At 32.5% G+C, this 26317-nt stretch overlaps 1 protein-coding gene across 2 annotated transcripts in view; it reads right to left on the minus strand.

Moving 5' to 3' along the window:
• LOC114329172 (uncharacterized) overlaps positions 1–26317 on the minus strand; it is a 245730-nt gene that overhangs the window by 189091 nt on the left and 30322 nt on the right. For both annotated transcript variants that reach the window (XM_050642944.1, XM_050642943.1), the window contains exons 6-8: positions 16793–17064; positions 9095–9319; positions 2742–2851 (exon numbers count right to left, since the gene is read on the minus strand). In XM_050642944.1, the coding sequence (XP_050498901.1) occupies positions 2742–2851; positions 9095–9319; positions 16793–17064 (607 nt within the window). The remainder of the gene's footprint in view (positions 1–2741; positions 2852–9094; positions 9320–16792; positions 17065–26317) is intronic.

Genomic DNA, 26317 nt, shown 5'->3' on the forward strand with positions numbered 1-26317 from the left:
GGGGATACAGTGTCAGCTCAGGTAGCCAGAGGCTGCCCACAGGGGGGAGTCTTATCTCCTCTATTGTGGAATCTGGTCATGGATGGCCTGATAGCTAGACTCGACAACGATAGGCATCACGTCCTGGGCTATGCGGATGACCTAGTCATCTTAGCCCACGGAAAATTTAATGGTACAGTCAGAGATCGAATGCAACAGGCTCTGACAGTAGTTACAGAATGGACTTCAAATGTAGGGCTTAACATCAGTCCTCTAAAGTCCAAAATCATGAAATTTACTAAAAGAAGGAATTCAGAGGAATTGGGTCCTCTAAGTCTAAATGGTATACATTTAAATCTGGTGAGTGAAGTAAAGTATCTCGGGATAATATTAGACTCAAGACTTACTTGGAATCAGCAGATAGAAAGAATAACGAAGAGAGCGGTATCTACGTTAATGGTAGCCAGACGTACTCATGGAAAAATGTGGGGTTTGAGACCAGACATGGTATATTGGACTTATAACATGGTGGTAAAACCCACAATTACATATGCATCAGTGGTATGGTGGCCAAAAGTGCAGCAAAAAAGTGCCATCATCAAATTAAGCAAGGTGCAAAGACTTGCTTGTCTCGGGATCACGGGGGCTATGAGGGGCACACCTACGGCAGCTATGGAGGCACTACTGGATCTCCCTCCTTTACATATAACAATAAGAGGTGAGGCGAGAATGGGCTATTATAGACTGCGAGAAAACCTGAGCAACGTACCAGTTAAATCAGGACATAGTAAAATAACGAATGAAATTAATGATGCCGAATGGATGATGATTTCTGACCATATGACATCAAGATATATGCCTGAAGTACCTTTTCAAGTGGACATTTGCCCACGAGACGAATGGGACAGAGGAAACTCTCGACCCAGACTGCAGGGTTGCACCTGGTATACGGACGGGTCTAAAACTGCAGACGGTTCGGGCGCAGGAATATTCTATAGTGGTGGAAATTTCAACATTTCTATTCCACTGGGAGAATGTACCTCCGTATTTCAGACAGAGATTTTTGCAATCTTGCAGTGTGCAAGAGAAAACAACCTGAGGGCATTCGAACTGCAGCGGGTTAACATATGCACAGATAGCCAAGCAGCCATTGGGGCTCTTATAAGCCCTAAGGTGAACTCTAGGCTGGTGTGGGAATGTCGACAAGAACTTGATAGACTGGCACAACATAACAGTGTTATACTGGTATGGGTTCCAGGTCATCGGGGCATATACGGCAATGAAAGAGCTGATGCACTTGCCAAGAGAGCATCAGCTACAAAATACCTGGGTCCAGAGCCGGCCGTGGGAGTGCCAAAAAGCACCGTCCGCGAACGAAAAAAAGCCTGGATCCGAAGCCAACACAACTCACACTGGGAGAGTGTACCCGGTCAAACACATGGCAAGATGTATATCGGACGGACATGTGCTAGTAGAGCTGAGTTACTGCTGAAAACAAGCAGGAATCAGCTCAGAGTCATAACAGGTTTCCTCACTGGACATGCGCCAGTTAAGGGTCACCTGCATACAATGGGGCTGTTTCATGGAGACTTGAGCTGCAGACTCTGTAACAGAGAACCTGAAACAGTCAACCATATTTTGCATGACTGTGAGGCATTGGATCGGAGGCGGCAAACACTTTTCGGAGACATCGAAATGACTCCAAAATTATATGGCACCCACCCACTAGACCTGTACAAGCTGGTACAGGGTTCCAGAATTCTGGAATGGGTTTCATAAACAATGGAAGATGTACAATAAGCCAAGTGGCTGCAGTACAACCGGTTCACAACAGACGGCTTCCAGGAAAAAAAAAAAAAAAAAAAAAAAAAGTACAGAAGGCAATATAATACAAAAATAATTAAAAATGCAATCAACAAAATCAAGATGAGCAAAGCACCAGGACATGACCATATAACAAGAAGGACAAAAAGCACAACTACTAAACATCATGCACCAAGCTAAGACAGAAAAGAAAGTTCCAGTAGATTGGCAGATATGCATTATAATACCATTGTATAAAAAAGGAGATAGCAAAGAATGCTCAAACTATATAGTTATAACACTTGGATGCACAGTAGGAAAACTTTATGCTAGTATACTAGAAAGCACGCTAAAATAAAAGCTAGAAAACACCTTTGAGGAAAGCCAGAGTGGTTTCAGAAGATAAAGAGGGATGAATAATCAGATTTTCATAATGAGACAAATAGTAGAAAAGGCTCTAAAAACAGAAAAAGGAATACATGCATATTTCATAGATAAGGAAAAAGCTTTCGACAGAATTAAGAAAAAAGATATTTGGAAAATACTAAAGAAGAGAAAAATTTACAAGGTCTAATAGGATGCATCCATAGTTTATACGAAAAAACGAAAAGCTATATACAAGACAAGCGACTTGTTAATTTCTTAATATAAAAATTTTTTTCTTAATATAAAAATGTTTACTTTTACTGATATTTAATAAAGCAGTAACTTCACTTGAAGGACAATCTTTCTTCAATTTTGCTATAGCTGTTACCTTTTGGGTCCCAGATAAAAAATATTTTAGCCTTTACCAAAAATTCATTGGGAATAATTTTTACGGGCTGGTAAATTTCAAATAGCGATTTCGTCATTATATTGAATCAAAAAATACTTGATTTGTTTGGTGTATTTAAAATTTAAGGTGCAAATAATCTAAGAAATAGATTTTAAAAATTCGACGAAGTAGATGCGGAACTTACCTTTTGTTCTTGACCATAACATTGAAAGATTTTACTGTCTCTTTAAAAGTATGTCCAAAAAATACAGTGTAATTTTGTTTACTGCTTATTTCTGTTACTTCGGGCGGCACCTAAAAGTGAAAGCTTAGTGATATGTAAAAGTTCAAATAAAGTCGTCCCAGGAACGCAACTCATAAATATTGGCGATATCATTTTAAAGTCTTCTACTTTAAAATGTATAATATACGTCTGAATTGCCAATATAAATGGGTCAGATTAAATAAATTATTAGATGAATTTTTTTACTTAGCAACAACATTTTTGTTTATTTTAGTAGTATTTTGTATTTTTACAACGACACCAGATTTGGGCGCCGAAACGTTAATAAAATTATTTTTTCAATTTAATTGTAGCTTATTTCCCATCTAAACAGTTAATCGTAAAAATGCCACAAGGAAATAGCTTCAGAACAACAAGTTCAAATAAATTAAGAAGCGTTTAAAAATAATTATTAAAAGTAATATTAGTTAGTCGTACATCATATACCTAGATGTCTAACTATTTTTCTTGACATACTGCCGATTTAGTAGGTATGTTAACAATTATAAAAAAGAAGGGGTGCCCGATGTAATTTTGTTCTGACTATAATTAATTAATAATAATTAAAACAAGACTTCTTTTTAATACATTAAAAAAACTATTAATAATATTAAAAAATATTATTTCAGATTTTTTAAATCAAAAAGTCTTTTGTATGTTTTTTCTTGTTGATCGTTTTCGAGTTATAAACAATTAAAAACTGAAAAAAAAACAAAAGATGACGATTTTTAAGGCTTGAAAACAAGCAGGCAAACAACCCAAAAAAGATCAATTTAAAAGAAAAAATATAAAAGACCTTTTTTGTTTAGAATGATCCAAAAAATCTGAAACAACACCTCTGCCCGGATCGAATTTTTTTAATTTATAAAAAAAGTTATTTTTTAAATATTAATTAATTATAGTCAGAACAAAATTAGATCGGACAACCATTGTTTTTTTTTATAATTATTGTTAACATCCTAAATTACATAATATCCAATAATTTTTATCCATTAAGCTCGGTCCCGATCGACCTTATATAGGATCCTCTATTATCAGTTCATTATGTAGAATTGCTACTATCTGACTATAATGTAAGCAGTTAAGGTCGATATACAGTATGTCCCTGTAAGTTGGAACCATATTTATGGAAAACTTTTCTATTATTAATTTTGCGAAAAAAAGATATTCTGCATAAAAATCTCCGCATGGTCTAAAACCTAAGATTCTACAATCAGATATCAAATTTTATGAATATTATACGAGGTAGGTCAAAAAATGTGAATTTAGCTTAAGAGTAAAGTAGCTTTATTTTTCACACACTATTGAAAATTGTTGTTATGAAAAGTTGTTTGGGATTAAGAACTATACAGCAAAACCTCCGTTAACCGAAACCTTTTTAACCGAAACATCGTTTAACCGAAATGGCTAAGAGTTTCGATAATTTCGTCAATAAAAAGTAAATTTAAAAAAAGCTATACAATTAGGGAAAATTAACATGTTTAGAGTGTTTTTTTAAGAAATCTTCTATTTTCTTTTGTGTTTTCTTTTGACAGCGATATTTTGCAGCTATATCTCTCCGATACCATGTAATTTGATACAAAAAGAATACAAAAAACAATGTTATTTTTAACCGAAATTCTTGTTATCCGAAACGGCCTTCCCCCAATTGTTTCGGTTAACGGAGGTTTTACTGTATTCTAATATGCAACTACATCCTTCTAATTAAAAAAAAAAAAATTTTGAATTTTTTTTTAATTTGATGGATAACCAACAATATTTTAAGTTATTTCAATTATGATAACTCTTTTATTATTGATTTTACGAAAAAAAGTTATTCTTCATAAAATGTTCTGCATGGTCTAAAACATCAAGATCATGATCAAGAGTAAAGTAAATTTATAGTTCAAAAAATTTCAATTTTAAAGATGTAATTACATGTTGGAACACAGTTTTTAATTCTAAACAACTTTTTATTATCACAATTTTCTATATTGTGAAAAATAAATGTATTTTATTTACTCTCGAGCGAAATTCATATTTTTTGACATGCATCGTATAAAATTGATAAAATTTGATATAAGATAGTTGTATATTAGGTTTTAGACCATGCAGAACGTTTTATAAACAATAACTTTTGTCGTAAAATTAATAATAAAACAGTTATCATAATTGAAAATAATGTTGGTTATCCATATTTTCACAAAAATTTTTAAATTTTTTAATTAGGGGGCATCCATAAACTACGTCGTAAAAAATTTGGACTTTTTAATACCCTCCCCCCTCCGTCGTAATTCGTCGTTTAGAGACGACCCCCCCCCATGTCGACGTCGTCATTGCAACTCACGACCCCCCTTCATTGATTAAAAAAAATCAATATTATTTCTGGCTTTTTTAAAATCAAATATGAGGGGGTACGCTTACAATCTTGGTCCAATGCTATTTAAATGCATTAATTATTTTCGAATCCTGAGATAACTAATAAATATATTTGAAAAATTTAAACGTAGAATAAAATATTACATTATTACCGAGAGCTAAAAGTCCCTTAGAATAAACAAAAGGTTTCTTTTGAATGAAATATTGGAAATGAAAAATCAGACTAAATTTTCTTTTAAACCCCTGTAACTTATTAAAATAAACATTATAGATGTTTTCAGGAACGTTTGTTAAGTGAAAAATAAACAGATGAACATTTGATTAATATTTTAATATATTTAAAACTTGACTACTTGTAGTTAAATTTTCATTTTAAAGAATCATACTAATTAGTTAGATAATAATTGTGTATAAAAGACTCGGCGAAAAAACGAATTATTTTTATTTATCCAGAGTAACTAATATTTCTAAAATATTTTTTTACTGTGATTTGTTATTCTTAACATTAATCATAAATTTAAAAGGTACTTACTGTAACAAAAAAGTTTGTAAACGCAGCCTTCCTTTTTGTCGCTGATTCCAATAATTTTTTTATTTCCAAATCGGTATTATTATGTAGGTCATTAATATCTGCGTACTTTTTTTTCAATTCACTCCACAACTCATTAGCCTTATTTTGACAAAAAACACCACTTTTATCGGGGTATGCTTTCTTAACTGCATCATATAAATCTTGATATTTATTTTGTTTTGATTTCGATGCCATTTTATTTCTATTCGTTCTTCAGAACTGTTGTTTCACACACATATGCAGCACATAAATGAACTAACATTGACAAATATTAAATTGAATTTAATATTTTTTGCTTCCAGCCGTTGTTCTGTATATAGAAGCGATTGTTTAAACCCAAAGAACAATGTCTTATTGTTTTGCTGTCCTGTACAAAAGTGCTACCTAATATTATTTTAACGCTGTGACTGATAATAAAAACGAAATGAAAAGTATGCGATAAAAGTATCTATAATAGAATTATTGTTTTTAATTTTAACAAAGGTATATTTATTCGTAAACGTTTTGTTCTATTTTCAATTTCATATCAAAAACTATACGTTTTTATATGAATATTTGATACTTTAATGCTGGTAGAAGCTAGTAAAAAATTATTTTTATAGACACAATAGCGACAAATTTAAATATAGCTACCAATATATTAAACGACGTCGAATGGTCACTCATACCCCCCTCCCCCCTGTCGTATTCCGTCAAGCAAGCCCCCCCCCCTCCCTCTTCTCAACGACGTAGTTTATGGATGCCCCCTTAGAAGGATGTAGTTGCATATTAGGATATAGTCCTTAATTCCAAACAACTTTTCATAATAACAGTTTTCAATATTGTGAAAAATAAAACTACAGTTCACCAAATATAGCTGAAAGTGTAAAATTCCCATTGAATGCGCTAACAATGAAGTGAGAACGCACATACAAACGGTCTGGAGCGTCAGTGCGAGTGCGAGGTCCGTCGTTTGATGAATGCGCATCATGATCGTAGTTATTTTCACACTTTCAGTTATATTTGGTGAACTGTACTTTACTCTTGAGCGAAATTTACATTTTTTGACATACCTCGTATAATATTTATAAAATTTGATATCTAATGGTTGAATCTTAAGGTTTTAGACCATGCAGAGCTTTTTACGAAGAATAATTTTTTTTCGTAAAATTAATAATAAAAATTTTTCCATATAGTTCCAACTTACAAGGACATACTGTATATGAAACCAGTAAGAAAGCAAGTAAAATGGGCAGGTTTCTTGCCACATGTTACTTGCCTTTGTAAACGTATACTTGAGTCATATTTTAAGGCAAGGAAAGTAAAATATGACTCAAGTATACGTTTACAAAAGGCAAGTAACCTGACCACTTTACTTGCTTTCTTACTGGTTTCATGTAAAACGGCCTTTAAAGATTGTTATCATTATCATAGTACTTTTCACTTTTTATAAATTAAAAAAATATATAATTTACGGATTTATTCGACTAATTATAGTCTAAAAGCTAGTGAACCCTCCGACTAACGGTCGTCCTGTAAGGCTAGACATTTTTCTAGTGATAATTCATAGCACACCAAGGCTAAAAACCATGACCTGGCAGGCCTCAGTGGTGCACGTGTATCTACCAGGTGAATCGAAAAGTGCAAATTTAGGGGGTAAAATAAACTTTCTCCTGTAAGGTTTAAATTTAAGTATGTGTTTGAGTAAGTCATTCAGAAGAAATGTGTACAATGACAGGCGATTCTGAAGAGCATAAGACCTTGCCAGGCGAGGGGAAAGATTAGGGGTTTTTCCTAAAATTATTCTTTTTGCATCAAACAATTTTTTTTTAGGTTTTCTGAATTATTCTAAACAGAAAACGTCTTTAGTGATTTTTCTCTAAAGTTAATAGTTTTTGTTATATAAGCGATTGAAAATTTTGAAAATTGCGAAATCGGCAATTTTTAACCCTAAATCGGACATTTATCTAAAAATTTCAATGATGCCAAGATACATAGATATTCTTTAAACATTCATTGATGAAATCCTGAAGAGTTTTTTGCAATAAAACATCGAAAACCCCTTTGTTTTTTTAATTGCTAATCAAGCAGGTGCGACACTGTAGTATAAGTGAGGAGTGAGGACGTTTGAGTTTGCATAAATTCATTACCTCGAGAATGGGCAAATTTCAAGAGAAATCCTCAGACAGGTCGATTTTTATTTTTAAATTAGGAATTTTTGGCATATATATAATACTAGTGACGTCATCCATCTGAGCGTGATGACGTAATCGATGATTTTTTTAAATGAGAGTGGGGGTTGTGTGATAGCTCATTTGAAAGGTTATTGAATTTTCTGTTCACTAATGTAAACATTAACATAATTATTTATACAGGGTGTACAAAATTTTTTTTTTATTAAATTAACTTTGATTAAATTTGACAAATAGAAGAAAAATTTTTTTTGCACACCCTGTATAAATAATTATATTAATGTTTATATTACTGAATAGAGAATTAAATAACCTTCCAAATGAGCTATCACACAACCCCTACTCTTATTTAAAAAAAAATCATCGATTACGTCATCACGCCCAGATGGATGACGTCACTAGTATTATATATATGCCAAAAAGTCCTAACTCAAAAATAAAAATCGACCTGTCTGAGGATTTCTCTTGAAATTTGCCCATTCTCGAGATAATGCATTTATGCAAACTCAAACGTCCTCACTTAAACTACAGTGTAGCACACGCTTGATTAGCAATGAAAAAAACAAAGGCGTTTTCGATATTTTATTGCAAAAAACTCTTCGGGATTTCATCAATCAATGTTTAAAGAATTTCTACGTACCTTGGCAACATTGAAATTTTTAGATAAATGTCCGATTTAGGGTTAAAAATTGCCGATTTCGCAATTTTCAAAATTTTCAATCGCTCATATAACAAAAACTATTAACTTAAGAGAAAAATCACAAAAGACGTTTTCTGTTTGAAATGATTCAAAAAACCTAAAAAAAATTTGTTCGATGCAAAAAGAATAATTTTAGGAAAAACCCATAATTTTTCCCCTCGCCTGGCAATGTCTTATGCTCTTCAGAATCGCCTGTTATTGTACACATTTCTTCTAAATGACTTACTCAAACACATACTTAAATTTAAACCTTACAGGACAAAGTTTATTTTACCCCCTAAATTTGCACTTTTCGATTCACCTGGTAGATACACGTGCACCGCTGAGGCCTGCCAGGTCATGGTTTTTAGCCTTGGTGTGCTATGAATTATCACTAGAAAAAATTTTAGCCTTACAGGACGACCGTTAGTCGGAGGGTTCACTAGCTCTTAGACTATTATAAAAAAGCTAAATATATGTAAATTAAAAGTCTTACTTTTATTTCTATTAGATCTTTTGAAAATTCAACGGCATCTCCAAGTAGTTCAATTTCTTGAAAAGTGTTATTATCACACATTAAATATAGCGTTTCGGCATGAAGACCTAGTTTGGTAGGCTGAAATATTATATTTACTTCTACTATTTCTTGATTGCAAACTTCAAAGTATGTTGGGTATATCCAAAAGTCGCCCTTAAACAACTCCATGCATGAAGATACATCCTAAAATATTAAAACATTAATACATCAGGGCCTCGATTTTTGACCCTTCGCTTCGTTATCAAACGTATTCGCTACGTATACTAAACAGATACGAAGCGAATACGTTCGATAACGAAGCGAAGGGTCAAAAATCGAGGCCCAGGATCGTTATTCATAACCCTACGGAAAAGGTTGTAGAATTATACAGGGTGTCCCGAAAAGATTGGTCATTAATTATACCACACATTCTAGGGTCAAAAATAGTTCGATTGAACCTAACTTACCTTAGTACAAATGTGCTCATAAAAAAGTTACAGCCCTTTGAAATTACAAAATGAAAATCGATTTTTTTCAATATATCGAAAACTATTAGAGATTTTTTATTGAAAATGGACATGTATCATTCTTATGGCAAGAACATCTTAAAACAAAATAATAGTGAAATTTATCCACCACATAAAAATTTTATGGGGGTTTGTTCCCTTAAACCCCCCTAAACTTATGTGTACGTTCCAATTAATTCATTATTGTCGGTACCATTAGTTAAACACAACGATTTTAAACTTTTTTGCGTCTTAGTATTTTTTCGATAAGCCAGCTTTTATCGAGATGAGGCTTCTTCTTTAATATATTTACATAAACATTTTATGGGGAATTTGTTCCTTTAAACCCCCCCCCCATGTGTTTGTGTACGTTCCAATTAAACTATTATTGTGGTACCATTAGTTAGACACAGTGTTTTTAAAACTGTTTTGCCTCTTAGTCTTTTTTTGATAAGTCACCTTTTATCGAGATGCGGCTTCTTTTTCAAAATATACCTAAAAATGTAAATTATAAATAAATTTTCAGATATTATTAACAGGTCCATACAGAGTGTAACAAAAATACAGGTCATAAATTTAATCACATATGCTGGGACTAAAAATAGTTCGATTGAAGCTAACTTACCTTAGTACAAATATGCACGGCAAACAAGTTACAGCCCTTTGAAATTACAAAATGAAAATCGATTTTTTCCAATATATCGAAAACTATTAGAGATTTTTTTATTGAAAATGGACATGTGGCATTCTTATGGCAGTAGTATTTTAAGAAAAAATGATAATGAAATTTGGACACCCCATAAAAATTTTATGGGGGTTTGGTTCCTTTAAACCCCCCCAAACTTTTGTGTACGTTCCAATTTAATTATAATTCTAGCGCTATTAGTTAAACACCAGTTTTTAAAAACTTTTTTGTCTCTTAGTACTTTTTCCAAAAGTCAGTTTTTATCGAGATATTTGAATATTTGTCAAATCCACCACATATTTGTATATGGTAAAGTACGATTATGAGACCAACATAATATGAAAATTTATTTATGATTTACATTTTTAAGTATATTTTGAACCATATTAAAAAAGAAGCCACATCTCGATGAAAGATGCTTTATCAAAAAAATACAAAGAGGTAAAAAAGTTTTAAAAACACTGTGTTTAACTAATGGTACCGCAGTAATAGTTTAATTGGAACGTACACAAACATTTGGGGGGTTTAAAGGAACAAAACCCTCATAAAATTTTTATGTAAACATATTAAAAAAGAAGCTGCAACTCGATAAAAACTGCCTTATCGAAAAAATACTAAGAGGCAAAAAAGTTTTAAAAATATTGAATTTAACTAATGGCACCACAATTATAATTTATTTGGAACGGACACAAAAGTTTGGGGAGGTTTAAGGGAACAAAACCCCCATAAAATTTTTATGGGGTGCACAAATTTCACTATATTTTTTCTTTAACATGTTCTTTCCGTAAGAATGCCACATGTCCATTTTAAACAAAAAATCTCTAATGGTTTTCGATAGATTCAAAATAACCGATTTTCATTTTGTAACTTCAAAGGGCTGTAACTTCTTTTGTGTGCATATTTGTACTAAGGTAAGTTAGGTTCATTCGAACTATTTCTGGTCCCAGAATATGTGGTTTAATTTATGACCTGTATTTTTGTTACACCCTGTATAATCGTACTTAACCATATACAAAATGTGGTGGATTCGACAAATATTCAAAATATCTAGATAAACACTGTCTTATCGAAAAAGTACTAAGAGACAAAAAAGTTTTAAAAACATTGTGTTTAACTAATGGTGCCACAATAATAATTTAATTGGAACGTACACAGAAGTTTGGGGGGGTTGAAGGGAACAAAACCCCCATAAAATTTTTATGGGGTGTACAAATTTTAGTTTATTTTTTTTTAAGATGTTTCTGCCATAAGAATGCCACATGTCTATTTTCAATAAAATATCTCTAAGAGTTTTCGATGTATGAAAAAAAATCGATTTTCATTTTGTAACTTCAAAGGGCTGTAACTTTTTTTGTGTGCACTATTGTATATACGTAAGTGAGGTTCAATCAATCTATTTTTCACCCCAGAATCTGTGGTAAAATTTATGACCAATCTTTTCGGGACACCTTGTATATTAAAAAATACATCCTTGTTTTTTGAGTTTTCTAAAACATCCCTGTTTGATCATTTTCAACAAATTTGTTGTTTTTTTTTATTCCACAAGTTTGTTTTGTCAAATTTTTAACATTAACCTTTTCACCTTCTAACTTAAATGAGCAACATCTGTAAATTGCCTTTGAAGATACATATTTTCCTATAGGTACAGAAAAAATCGAGTAATCTCAAACCTGGAGACTAATGAGGCCAAAAAATTTCAGAAACCCATTGTATAACTCTCCCATTAAAACAATTTTCAAGGCATTGGATTACATCCAACCTTGTACATACTTAATACTTAAATGCATCGCTTAAAGTTATAGGCTTTAACTAATTGAAAGGTTATTAATTAACTCTTCAATGGTCATTAGATTATATATAAATTTGGTTTGGAAGAATGGAAGATCATATTTGCAATAAATAAAAACTATGTTCGGTAGGTCTCGTTAATTTGAGAAACATTTTTTTTTCAATTAGATGGACGTAATTGCATATTAGACAGTTTTTATTCCAAAATAACTTTTTATAACATCAATTCTCGATATTGTGAAAGAACCGCGCAACACTCCTTATGGAAAAGTGGTCCCGGTCAAATTTAACGAAACTTTGGTCAATGATAGTTCTCAGTGAGTAGATTAAAAATGTTCATGGCACCTAGTTCTGAAAAACTATTATTCCCGAGCTACAGCCTTTTGAAGTTCTTAAATTCAGGTACTCGGTTTAAGTTAAGTGCACTAATTGATGGTCAAATGAATTAAAATACCTATTACTGAAATACGACACTCATTTTCTTCATGCATATTTGCGTGTTGCATATGAATTCGTGGTTAACAATGGATGCATTGTATTTTAGTCTTCAGAAAACCTCCGAAAAGTACTCGTAAAACTAAAGAAGTGCGATACACAATACAGCGACATAAGAATTATCATATTTTGATGAATGGTTCAGACTTATCCAATACCAGCATAGCTACTGTTTCGCCTTATCTTTATAAAACTACTGAACCGCGGCGGATCTAGGGGTGAATAGGGTAATCCCCTTGTAACACGGTCTAGAATTAAAGAACAAATTGTTGAAACATAAAAAATATATTAGCTGACGTGAAACTTACTACAGACAGACAAATTAAACCCAATTAACTCGTCAGTTAGGAAAATTAAGGGAACTTATTACACATGATATTATCTATGTCTTGTAGTTTGGGTTTATCTATTTGATGTATTTAGAGGTTGACGTTTTATTGGAAGTATCTTCAGAAAATTGAGGAACAACCACAATAAGTGCTGCTAGAGCAGAACAAGACATCTCACATTTTCATGCATGCAGAATAGAATGCCTCGAAAAATCATTAGATATGCCGACGAAGAAGTAGTTTTTGTAAGTAGCTTAGATGATTTGCAAAGAATAATCTCCAGCATATCAGATAATATGAGTAGAGAAAATGGACTTGATCTCCATATGAAAAGAAGGAACAAAGTACATACATGGTAGTAGGTAAACGCGAAATATTAATAACAATCTTCTATGGAAAAATCGGGTTTATGTCATCTTCGACTATCTGTACGTTAAGATTTTGCTGATTTCGGTTAGATGCATCATGCATCTTCTTTTTCTTCTTTGAAGAAGAAAGCCCAGTGGTTAAGAGAGGAAGTTAAGATAAAATGCGAAGAAAAGAAGAAAGCCTTTTTACAATACAGAACAAAACAAACATAACAGGCATATGGGCCATTCCACGAACATACGCCTGTTTTGGATTACTTCGACAACGAATATTTTACTGTGCAACATAAGAAGTACGAAAGTAAATGGCGCTAATAATTATTCCAATAAACAACAATGTAATTTGCAATTTACTTTCGTTCTTCTTATTTTGCACAGTAAAATATTCGTTGTCAAAGTAATCCAAAACAGGCGTATGTTCGTGGAATAGGGTATACAACCACTACAAACGAATCAAAAATGAAACGAATACTTTAGTGAGACAAATAAAAAGGGAGCACTGGCAGAGTTTCTCAAAACAGATGGAACACGACTTCTACGGAACACAAAAAGAAGTATGGAGAATGATCAGAGGGCAAAGAAAGGAGATGAACGAATTAATAAAAGCGAAACATATTCAGAAGGAAACATGGGCAGACTACTTTCGATCTCTATTTGCTAAAGGCGACGATAATGAACCACCAACAGCTGAAGTTAAGACAAACGAAGAAATAAACATCGAAGAGGGAGAGGTAAAGGAAGCATTAGAAAAATTAAAAAATAGAAAATCTCCAGGAGGGGACAGAATATCAAACGAACTCCTAAAGTACAGAGGACAAGATCTAACTAAACAACTATTAAAACTAATACAAAAAATAATAGAACAAAACAGAATACCACAAGAATGGAGATCAAGCATCCTAATACCTCTCTTCAAAAAAGGAGACAAATCAGAGTCGGAGAATTACAGAGGGATTAACTTATTAAACACAACATTCAAATTAACAACAAAAGTGATGACAAACAAATTGAATAAAATTATAACATTAGCAGAAGAACAAGGTTTTAGGTCGGGAAGGTCATGCGCTGACGCTATATTTATAATGAGGCAAGTTCAAGAGAAATCGTTGGAATACAACAAACCGGCATATTTATGTTTCGTGGACCTTAAGAAAGCTTTTGACAGGGTCACATTAAAGGACGTTATCCACTTGTTATACTCGAGAGAGGTACTTCTGGGAATAATTAAAACGATAGAAAACATCTACCAGAACAACACAATAAAAGTAAAAGTGGATGATGAACTAACTGGCCCAATTGAAGCCGGCAATGGGATAAAACAGGGGATTCCTTGAGTCCTTTATTGTTCAACCTGATCATGGACGAAATAATAAAAAAAGTAAGAACTAAAAAAGGATACCAAAAGGGAGAAAAACAACTTAAAATAATCTGCTATGCGGACGATGCAATACTAATATCTCTAAGTGAAGATGATTTACAACGTAAGCTGCACCAATTCAACATAATCGCCAGAAAATTTAACATGTTAATTTCCTCACAAAAGACAAAATGCATGGTTATAACAGCGGATCTAATAAGATGTAAATTGGAGCTGAAAGGTCAGATAATAGAACAAGTGATGGAGTTTAAATATCTAGGCATCACACTATGTAGCTACAGAAGGCTCGAAACAGATGACACAATATGGAGAAATAAAAATATCGGAAAAGAAATGAAAGACAGAATTTACAAAACAGTCATCAGACCAATAATGACATACGCGGCAGAAACACGACTCGACACAGAGAGGACAAAAAGATTGCTCGAAACAGCGGAGATGAAAACCCTTCGAAAAATCGATGGTAAGACTCTATGGGACAGAGCTAGAAGAACAGATATACGACAGAGATGCAAGGTGGGTAACATTAATAACGGGGTAAGAAACAGAATAGAAAACTGGAATATTTGGGTCACATTACCAGAGGAGAAAAATATGAGTTGCTGAGAATTATTATGCAAGGAAGGATCCAAGGAAGAAGAGGCATAGGAAGAAGACGCATCTCCTGGCTGAGGAACCTTAGAGAATGGTTTAACTGTAGTTCATTACAACTATTCAGAGCAGCAGCCAACAAAGTGACCATAGCCATTATGATATCCAACCTCCGATAGGAGAGGGAACTTTAAGAAGAAGAAGAAACAGAATAATAGAATGGAATGACCACATAAGCCGAATGACAACAAATAGGGTAGTCAGAACAAAAGATGAAGAAGAAGAAGCATCATGCATGCATGTCGTGTTAACTAACGACCTATCAGGATACGACAGTAGCAGTGGCAGAACATTTGCCTTGGGGAGGCGACTTCGAATAAAACACCAACCCCAAAATATATAAAATAGATAAACTTAACCTACATAAAAGACATAGGTAATAACATGTGCAATAAGTTCCCTTTATTTTCCTAACTGTCGAGTTAATTGGGTTGAATTTGTCTGTCTGTAGCAAGTTACATGAATGCTAACATATTTCAACTTGTAATACTCATGTTTCAACAATGTTTTCTTTAATTCTGGACCGTGTGGTCCCACCGTGGACAGGGGAATTCCCTTATTCGCCCCTAAATCCGCCAATGTGCAGTAGTTTTCTAAAGATAAGGTGTTAAGTGCAGCTATGCTGGTTATGGATTAGTGTGCAGCATTCATAAAAACATGATAATTGTTATGTCACTCTAGCAGCACATGTTCTATCGCACTTCTTAAGTTTTCTGAGGACTTTTCAGAGGTTTTTTGAAGACTAAAATATGATGCAGCTATTTTTTACTACAAATTCATATGCAACACGCAAATATGCATGAAAAAATGAGTCTATGTTCTTTAAATAATAGATATTTTCATACACTTGACCGTGAATTAGTGCACTTAACGTAAACCGAGTACCTGAATTTAAGAACTTCAAAAGTATGTAGCTCGAGAATAATAGTTTTTCAGACCTAGGTGCCATGGACTTTTTTAATTTACTAACTGAGGACTATCATTGACCAAAGTTTCGTTAAATTTGACCGGGACCACTTTTCCATAAGGAGTGTTTCGGGGTCATTTAATGGTAGGTACTTTACTCTTGAGCTAAATTAATATTTTTGACCTACCTCTTAGAGCAATGATAACATTTAATATCTGATAGCCGAATTTTAAATTTTTGACCATATTGAAATTTTTATGAAGAATAACTTTTTACGTAAAATCAATAATAAAAAAGGTTACCTGTTTAAAAAGTGTAACTTACGTAGACACACTGTATTTAGCTGTATGTAGTATGTAATATATTTTGGATATTATGTCAACTATATTCGTAATAAAAAAGATATTGGTTCTGTGAAGATGATAGAGTTTAGGCGTATTTGTCTACAAAACAAGATAAAGACATAGAGTCAAATATAAGTGTGGAGTAGATTAGAAGAAGAGAAGTCTGTTTGTGAATATCAAACCTTAAAATAATCTCAAAAAAAATCTAAATAATATAGCTACTTACGTTAATATTTTGGAAAAACCAGTCATCTTCAGTAATAAAAAAGAATTTTCCAGTAATACCCCTGTTTTCCAAAATCATTGATACTAGTACATATTGGCTGACAAGACAACTGCCACAGTCGATGGTAGAATTGAGAGCTTCTCTTCGCTTTTCTTTAAATCCGTGTTTTAAGTTATCCGAAGCAAGAAGATTGGCATTTGATGACTTAAAAATGCAAGTAATAAGTTTTGGAACATCTCTGGTGGCTATTATTTGAACTTCAACAATTTCGCCTATTAAAAAATGATAATATATAGTTCAGAGAAATAAGGAAAAAAATATCCTGTTCGTGACACAACCCCCTCCAGGCCGAAACCAAATTTTTTGAGTAGTATGGACATCTATATTAATAACCTATATGTTTCCTGCAGCCGATTTTGATGATATATATACTTATAAACAAATGAAGATCAAAAAACGGTAAATTTTCGCCTTTTTCGTCTATAACCAAAAAGTTAAGTATTTTAAACAAATTTGAGTATAAGAAACTCATAAACTGTATAAAAAACTTCAATATCTCGTTCGCTGAATATGTGTATCATTATTGGTTGCTTAGAAAATTGCAAAATAAATCAAAAATTTTGAGTTTATACAAATATTCATAACTTATGTAAAAATTAACTTAGAACGTTCTTATTACACGGAATGCTGAGACTTTTGGTACTTAAACCATACCCTAAATTTCAAAGCAATTGGTGAAATAGTTTAAAAGGTATTTAATTTGTTTATCCCAAATTAATTTTTTTTGCAACGCTGTAAGTCAGAAAATGATGAAGTTACAGTAATACTTTGGATAGTTTATGAAAGAAGAAAATTTATACTATTAACTTAATTGAAAAAGAATGACAAAAAATAATTCTAAATACTGCAAAATTATTTTGCAAAAACATGTGAATTAAAGAAAGGGGGGGCTAATTTCGTCCCTAAGTGTCCTAGGACAATTCTTTTTCTTTCTAAATGTGTATAAAAATTCAGCCTTTCCAAATATGAAAAAATAATTTTTCTACGGGTAACGGTTAAAAAGTTATTCCAATTGTTTATAAGTAAGCAAAGAATCGACGTGTTTTTGCAAAATAACTTTACACTGTTTAAAATTACTTTTTGTCATTTTTTTTTTAATTAAGTCAATAGTATAAGTGTACTTCTTCCATAAACTGTCAGAAGTCTTACTGTAACCTCATAATTTTCTGACCTGTAGTGTTGCAAAAAAAAAATGAATTTGGGATAAACAAATTAAATAACTTTTAAACTATCTGACCAATTGCTTTGAAATTTAAAATATAATTTAAGCACCAGAAGTCTCAGCAATTCGTGTAATAAGAAGGTTCCAAGTTAATTTTTACATAAGATATAAATATTTATAAAAGCTCAAAATTTATGAATTATTTTGCAATTTTCTAAGCAACCAATAAGGATAGACATATTCAGTGAAGGTCATATTGGAATTTTTTAGATGAATTATGAGGTTCTTACTCTCAAATTTGTTTAAAATGCTTAACGTTTTGGTTATGGACGAAAAAAGCGAAAATTTACCGTTTTTTGATCTTCATTTGTTTATAACTATGTATATCATCAAAATCGGCTGCAGGAAACATATAGGTTATTAATATAGATGTCCATACTACTCAAAAAATTTGGTTTCGGCCTGGAGAGGGATGTGTCACGAGAAAAATCTTATTTCTCTTGACTAATATTTTTAATAGTTCAGAGAAATAAGATTTTTCTCGTGACACATCCCTCTCCAGGCCGAAACCAAATTTTTTGAGTAGTATGGACATCTATATTAATATCCTTTATGTTTCCTGCAGCCGATTTTGATGATATACATAGTTATAAACAAATGAAGATCAAAAAACCGTAAATTTTCGCTTTTTTCGTCTATAACTAAAAAGTTAAGCATTTTAAGCAAATTTGAGAGTAAGGCACTCATAAATCGTCTAAAAAATTTCAATATGGCGTTCACTGAATATGTGTATCCTTATTGGTTGCTTAGAAAATTGCAAAATAATTCATAAATTTTAAGTTTTTATAAATATTCGTAACTTATGTAAAAATTAACTTAGAACCTTCTTATTACACGAATTGCTGAGACTTCTGGTGCTTAAATTATATATTAAATTTCAAAGCAATTGGTCAAATAGTTTAAGAGTTATTTGATTTGTTTATCCCAAATTCATTTTTTTTTGCAACACTATAAGTCAGAAAATTATGAGGTTACAGTAAGACTTCTGACAGTTTATGGAAGAACATTTATAATATTGACTTAATTAAAAAAAAAATGACAAAAAGGGATTTTAAACGGTGTAAAATTATTTTGCAAAAACACGTCGATTTTTTGCTTACTTATAAACAATTAGAATAACTTTTTAACCGTTACCCGTAGAAAAATTATTTTTTCATATTTGGAAAGACGGAATTTTTATACACATTTAGAAAGAAAAACAATTGTCCTAGGACAATTAGGGACGAAGTTAGCCCCCCTTTTTTAATTCACATGATTTTGCAAAATAATTTTGCAGTATTTAGAATTATTTTTTGTCATTTTTTTTAATTAAATAGTATAAATTTTCGTCTTTCATAAACTATCCAAAGTATCAGTGCCGGATTTACCACTAGGCCGACTAGGCCGCGGCCTAGGGCCGCAAGCAAAACGGGGCCGCAGCGTTTTGTAAAAAAAAGCTTTTTTGGTAAACAAATTTTACTAATTGAATTCAAATCAGTAAACAATTTTTCAAATAAGAGAATGGCTATTCCACTAAACACGTGGTACGGTATTTTACAACGTTTTGACAAGAGTAGCAAAACATTAACTGCTACAGACTTGAAGGTGACTTGCAACATACAAATCTCTAAAGGAGTATGCATTGAGTCTGAAAGACAACTTTGATTCCTATGAAAAAATAGGAAAAGAGTTGTCTAAAAATGATGTCTAAAATTCTTGAAATAAAAAGACGCCCGAAAAGAAAAGCTCTCCCTGGCTAAGACAAAGAAGATAAATTCACTGAACCCCACTTTAATGGCAAAGAAAACTTAAAGATTCAATGTTGTAATTGACACGCTTTATTCAGAATTGAATTAAAGGTCCGAAGTTTATGTCAGTCTTAATGAAGAATATGAATTTAAAACAACATCATCAATTTCCAATGAAGAAATCGGGGTAAACTTTTCTATTTTGACTAAAAAGTATCGAATCGACATAGATGGCGACTTTGGAGAGGAGTGTGTACAGTTCAAAGGCTTTGTTGAAGGTATATTTGATGAAGAAAGAGAACCTCATGACAACAAGATTACCAAGCCTCCGAGAAATACACTTTTGGAGTATCTGAAAATCATTCATGAAAAACAGTTAACAACATTTTTTCCGAATATGGACATGGCTTTGCGCATTCTACTATGCATGATGACATCTAATGCATCTGGAGAAAGATCATTAAGCGCGTTGAAAATAATCAAAAACTACTTGAGTAACTCGACTTCTGACGAAGATTCTAGATTGACTAGTTCGGCCAGTCTTGTTTCAAATGCTGAGATTTTTCAAGCCTTAGACTTTAAAAATTTGATCAAAGATTTTGCAGCCAAAAAAGCTAGAAAAGTGAGTTTTTAGAGTTTATATAATATGGTATTTATTATAAGAGAATAATTAATAATGAACTGAACGATCTAGAAGTTTATTTGTTGTATTCTTATGCCTGGTTGCACCAACAGATCTTAAGCTTAAGGCATGCATTAACGAAACATAATATGCGTTGCACCATTGAGTCTTAGATCAATTTTCAGCTTGTCGCAATAGGGCTTTTCATTCACAGTCATTTGTTTCGAGCTTCTGTCATGTGTCACATAATATTAATATATCTACGACATAGTTATTGGTATATACAATAATACAAACCAAAGACGTATGACGTAGATATATTAATATTATGTGACACATGACAGAAGCTCGAAACAAATGACAATCGATGAAAAGCCCTATGGATTGTCATGTGGATTGCATTGATAAGAATTAAAAATTATGGTGCAACGTATGTGACACTTAAATCGGCCCTATCTATAAGCTGAGCTGGGTTAAGCTGGAGCTTAAGATTTGTTGGTGCAACCAGGCATTAATATTTTTATTTTTCAGTACCGTAGCCTATTACTAGTTTCTTTGCGTCAAGATATAAGAAATTTGGCCTGGCGCTGGTGGGATGTCCCTACCGATTTAGTATCATAATAACAAACAACAAACCCTCCAGGAGCGGATTCGCTAAAATTAAGGGGAAAGGAACAAATGCAAAATTTTGACGCCTGTCAAAATTTTCAATGTGTTTTAAATGTAATCATTTTTTTCGAATCCTGAGAAAACTAACATGTAAGTATTTTTGAAAAAATTTAAACGCAGAATGAAAAATTATTTTATTAACGAGGGCCGAAAGTCCCTTGGAATGAATTAAAAGTTTCTTTTGAATGAGATATTTGAAATTAAAAATCACACTAAATTTTCTCTTAGTTTTTCACCCCTGTAACTAATTAAAATAAACATTATAGAAGTTTTCAGGGACTTTCGGCCCTCGGTAATAACGTAACGGCTTAAAGCCGAAAAGTTCGTACCCATCCCCTTAACAAAAAAAAATCAAGTCTTCAAGTAGATATAATATTTTAATGGGGTTGGAATAATAAATATAAATTTAAACATCATATCATTATATTTATTACGTATTTATATCTATGTAGTTATAGGTATATTATTATGTAACAATGAAATAAGAGAAATGAACAAATTAAAGAAATTAAGGAAATTAATGATAATAACAATAAAAGATTAAAAGAGTGGTAGCAAAAATCAGAATTAAAAAGATAACATAATAAAAAATAACATAGAAAAATAAAATTTTAAGTTTAGACGGAAAAAAATAAATACAAATTACAACTGTATGTCACTATCGCTGTCATCTTCACTAGAATCGTTATCTAATGTTATAATTATTGGTTTAATATGCGAGGTTAATGTTCTGTAATGATCTTCCGGTTTTATAACATGTGAGACACAATTTTGCCACAGTGTTGGGGAAATCTTTTTTATTTCTTCTACAACATGTGACACCGATTCGCTACTAAATTTGGGACAGCAGTTGTTTCGCCGTAAACTTTCCTTAAGTTGGCTCCAGATTAATTCAATGGGGTTGAAGACACAGTAGTAAGGAGGTAATCGTAATACATTATGACCATCACGTTTGGCTAATTCGTCTATAACAAATTGTTTCTCAAACACTTTTGTGTGAAGAACTTCCAACATTTCTTTTTTTGTATATGTTTCTTCAAAGTACAAATCATTGTCATACAAAAAATCAGATATCTGTTTTTTTGTCGAACCTACACCGGGGATTTTTCTAATTTGTTCGCTGTGATACGTTGCGTTATCCATTACAATTACACTTTTTGGAGGCAAATTTGGCAACACCTTCTTTTCAAACCATTCCTTAAACAAGCTACTCGTCATATTTTCATGGTAGTCCAGCTTTGAATCTTTAATGTTTTTTGCCGATAGTAAAAAACTTTCCCCTCCAAGCCAGCCATTTTTGGATCCAATGTTCAGAATAATTATTCGCTGACCTCTATTAATTGGATAATTGGGTGCACATTTAATAGAATCGTCTGTCCAACCTTTTTGAGCAGTATTGTATTAAATAGTGTGATGTTATGCCTTCTGGTCCCAATTAATTAAAACTCAGGTTTTCCGATAACATTATATTTAATTCGAAGCCGATGATTCACTACATAAGTTGTTTACAATATTAACTTGACCTATCCTATACGTGAATATCTTCCAACTACATCGATAATACAACAGAACTGACCGCTCTAAGGACTCCAGTGTCTTCAGTAGAGGTGGGGGAGTGTTGATTGCCATTAAGAACTCAATTCCTTCTTATCAAATTCAGTCTGATCCTTCGATTGAACAGTTGTTTGTTCTCTTTAATAACAAATCTATAATCGGTACAGTATATTTTCCACCTAAATCTATAGCTACTTTATACCAATCGTACTTTGAACAGCTTATCACTATAAGCGAGCAATATGATAGAGCAAACCTTTTTCTATTGGGTGATTTTAATCGTCCATCTGCAGTTTGGGATGTCGACGATTATTGTTCCGTTGCTTCTCCTCAGCCTACAGCTACACAATCTGAAGCTGATTCTATTGAAACTATATCCAATATCTGTGCTTTTTTCAATCTCTTCCAGACCAACGAAATAACCAACGATAGAGGAGTTACGCTTGATCTCATTTTATCTCCATTGGGTATTGATGTATTGAAGGCTATCGACACTTTAATTCCAGTGGACACACATCATCCTCCGCTTGAATGCAGTTTGCCACTCAAAATCACAAATGATCATTTATCTGGTGAAGAGTATTATTATGACTTTGTTCATGCTGACTATGCAGCAATTCGTTCATCCCTCCAAGCAATTAATTGGGATGGTGCACTTCAAGGAAAAGTACTCTCTGACATGGTTTCTGTATTTTACGACATTTTTTATTCCATCATTGATTGTTTTGTTCCGCTAAAAAAAATCTGTGATAAGAAATATCCATGCTGGTACTCCTCTGAGCTGAAGAAGTTGCTTCACGAGAAGAAATCAGTGCACAAGATATATAAGAGCACAAGGTGTCCAGAAAGTTATGCAGCATTTAGTAACTTAAGAACTAGATGTAAATTTTTATCAAGACAGTGTTATGCTGATTACATTCAACGTACCGAACATTCTATTATTAATAACGTTAAATCCTTTTGGAAATTTGTAAGTAGTAAAAGGGAAAATAACGCTATACCTAATACAATGACTCTTGGAGATCGTACTGCCTTCAATGGAACTGATATTGCTAATCTTTTTGCTAACCAATTCTCTTCCGTCTATACTAACCAATCCTTACATCCGCATGTAACCCAGATTTCACCTTTGGTTAATGTGTCTAATTATCACATTGAAATTTCAAAAATCTACGAAAAACTGTCTGAACTCAATACCAACAAAGGTCCTGGTCCTGATGGAATTCCCCCCACTTTCCTTAAAACATTCAGCTTCATTCTATCGCGCCCACTTTTTTATATATTTAATAAGTCTTTATCAACAGGGGAATTTCCAGACTACTGGAAAAACTCTTATGTCACTCCAATATATAAATCAGGTCGAAAATCGGATATAGGTAACTATCGTCCCATTTGTATCCTTAGTGCTATTCCTAAAGTTTTTGAGAGCATTATTTCCGATTATTTAAGTTATGACTTCTCGCCAATTATAGGGGCCCAACAATTTGGATTTACATCCAAAAAATCAGCAGAATTGGGTCTCATAACATATGTTGATTTTTTGACAGATGCTCTTGAGAGGGGTTTACAAGTTGACTCTGTGTATACTGACTTTTCCAAAGCTTTCGACAAAGTTAATCATGAGCTCTTGATTCATAAACTTTATTTATACGGAGTTGATGGCCTTATATTGAAGTGGCTCAAGAGCTATCTTACGCAAAGATCGCAAATTGTCAGGGTTAATCATCACTATTCTCATACCATCTCTGTTAACTCAGGTGTACCACAGGGATCACACTTGGGACCTCTGTTGTTTAATATATTTATCAATGATCTAATACCCTGTTTCCAAGTAAGTGAAACTTTGTTATTCGCTGATGATTTAAAATGTTTTAAAATAATCACATCTGAGGCTGATTCACTTAGTCTACAAGGTGATATTGATCGCCTATCTAACTGGTGTATGCAAAATGGTATGTGTTTGAATGCATCCAAATGCCATATTCTTCGTTTCCACCGAACTCATCATCCAATCATCTTCGAATATAGTATAAATAATCTGACCTTACATTCTGCCTCTGAAACTAGGGATCTAGGTGTGATCCTTGACTCCGCCCTTAGCTATAAATCACACATTTACAGTACAATACAGAAGTCTATGAAGATGCTTGGCTTTATAAAAAGAACCACTAGAGACTTTACAAACATCTCAGCTATTAAATCTCTTTATTTCTCCCTGGTTAGATCTCATTTCGATTACTGTTCCACAATTTGGTCCCCCTATTACTTTACTCATAAACTGAAGATTGAGGCTGTCCAACACAATTTTCTGAGATATACTGCCAGTAAGTTGCATGTATACTATGACTATTCTGTATTAGAGCGCATACTGAACTTACCTCCTCTTGAGCTACGCAGAAAACAAAGAGACTTAATTATTTTATTTAAAATTATCAACGGGCTGTGTAACTGCCCCGAACTTCTCTCCAAAATATCTCTATTTGTCCCCAGTCGTTCGACTAGGCAGGTGCAAACCTTTTATGTCTCTTTTCATAGATTCAATTATTCCTACAACACATTTATTCCTAGAACTCTTCGATTAGCTAACTCATTAAATAACCTCGAAATTTTTAATATATCAGTTTCCCGCTTTAAAAACCTAATTTCTTCCCTAACTTTTTAACTTTTTAATATTTTCGGCCAGAGCTTTTGTATTGTGATTAGTGTTACATGACCTGTATGTATTAGATAACTTAAAACCGTTATACCTTACAACATTTCCGAATTGATTTAGGTGATATCTTTTGTTTGTAATTGTACTGACCTAATGTTATCTTATTCTTTTTTTTTTCTTTTTTGTAACTGTATTACTCATACGAGTTATTTTTTCTCAAACCACTTGGTTATATGTTATATTACGATAGTTTATGTTATATAATTTGGTTAACATTAATGTTATATAATTGTATAATTGTTATATAATTTAGAACACTGTAAAATTTATATCGGAATAGGGCTTGCCCGTGAATAAATAAATAAAAAAAAAATAATCATAATCCTCTTTCTCGACCGAGTTAATGTTTATATACACATTTAAATAATAACAAAACATGACAATTCAATGTTACTTGCGGTTATTGAATCCAAGAACAGATACTACATGGATTAATGACTTTGAATGAGTTTTAAACATCTTTTGTACAGGGTGATATTATAATACCACACCTCCCCGTTTTGTTAAAATTACATATTTTTAAAATGTGATGCTCCTCTTTCCCTTTTACAAAAATGTTTATGGTTACCTAATACTATTTTGAAAAATTAAATTTCCTAACTATGCTAACTAACTGTAACATGGTACATTTCAGATCAATCAATTTTTCCCTAAACATGTATATTCTTTTTCCTATTTTACACAAAAGTTCATATTTTCCCTATACTAAAACTGGTATTTTATAACCTATTACTAGTTCACGTACTTTCACGTCGTGTCTTTTCGTCCTTTTTTTTTTCGTTCACTAATTCACTTCATCAAAACAGTGTCCACAGTGAATGAAATTGATCCTTACTTTTAAATAGTCTTTTAGTGCCTATAGGCATCTCATATAAGCGGGGGAATACCTAACTAAAAATCTCGTATCTACCTAAAAGTCCTAAGCTAAGCTAATATTACTCGAATAAGTAAAAAAATG

The sequence above is a fragment of the Diabrotica virgifera genome, chromosome 2, assembly GCF_917563875.1.
Source record: "Diabrotica virgifera virgifera chromosome 2, PGI_DIABVI_V3a".
Taxonomy (NCBI): domain Eukaryota; kingdom Metazoa; phylum Arthropoda; class Insecta; order Coleoptera; family Chrysomelidae; genus Diabrotica; species Diabrotica virgifera.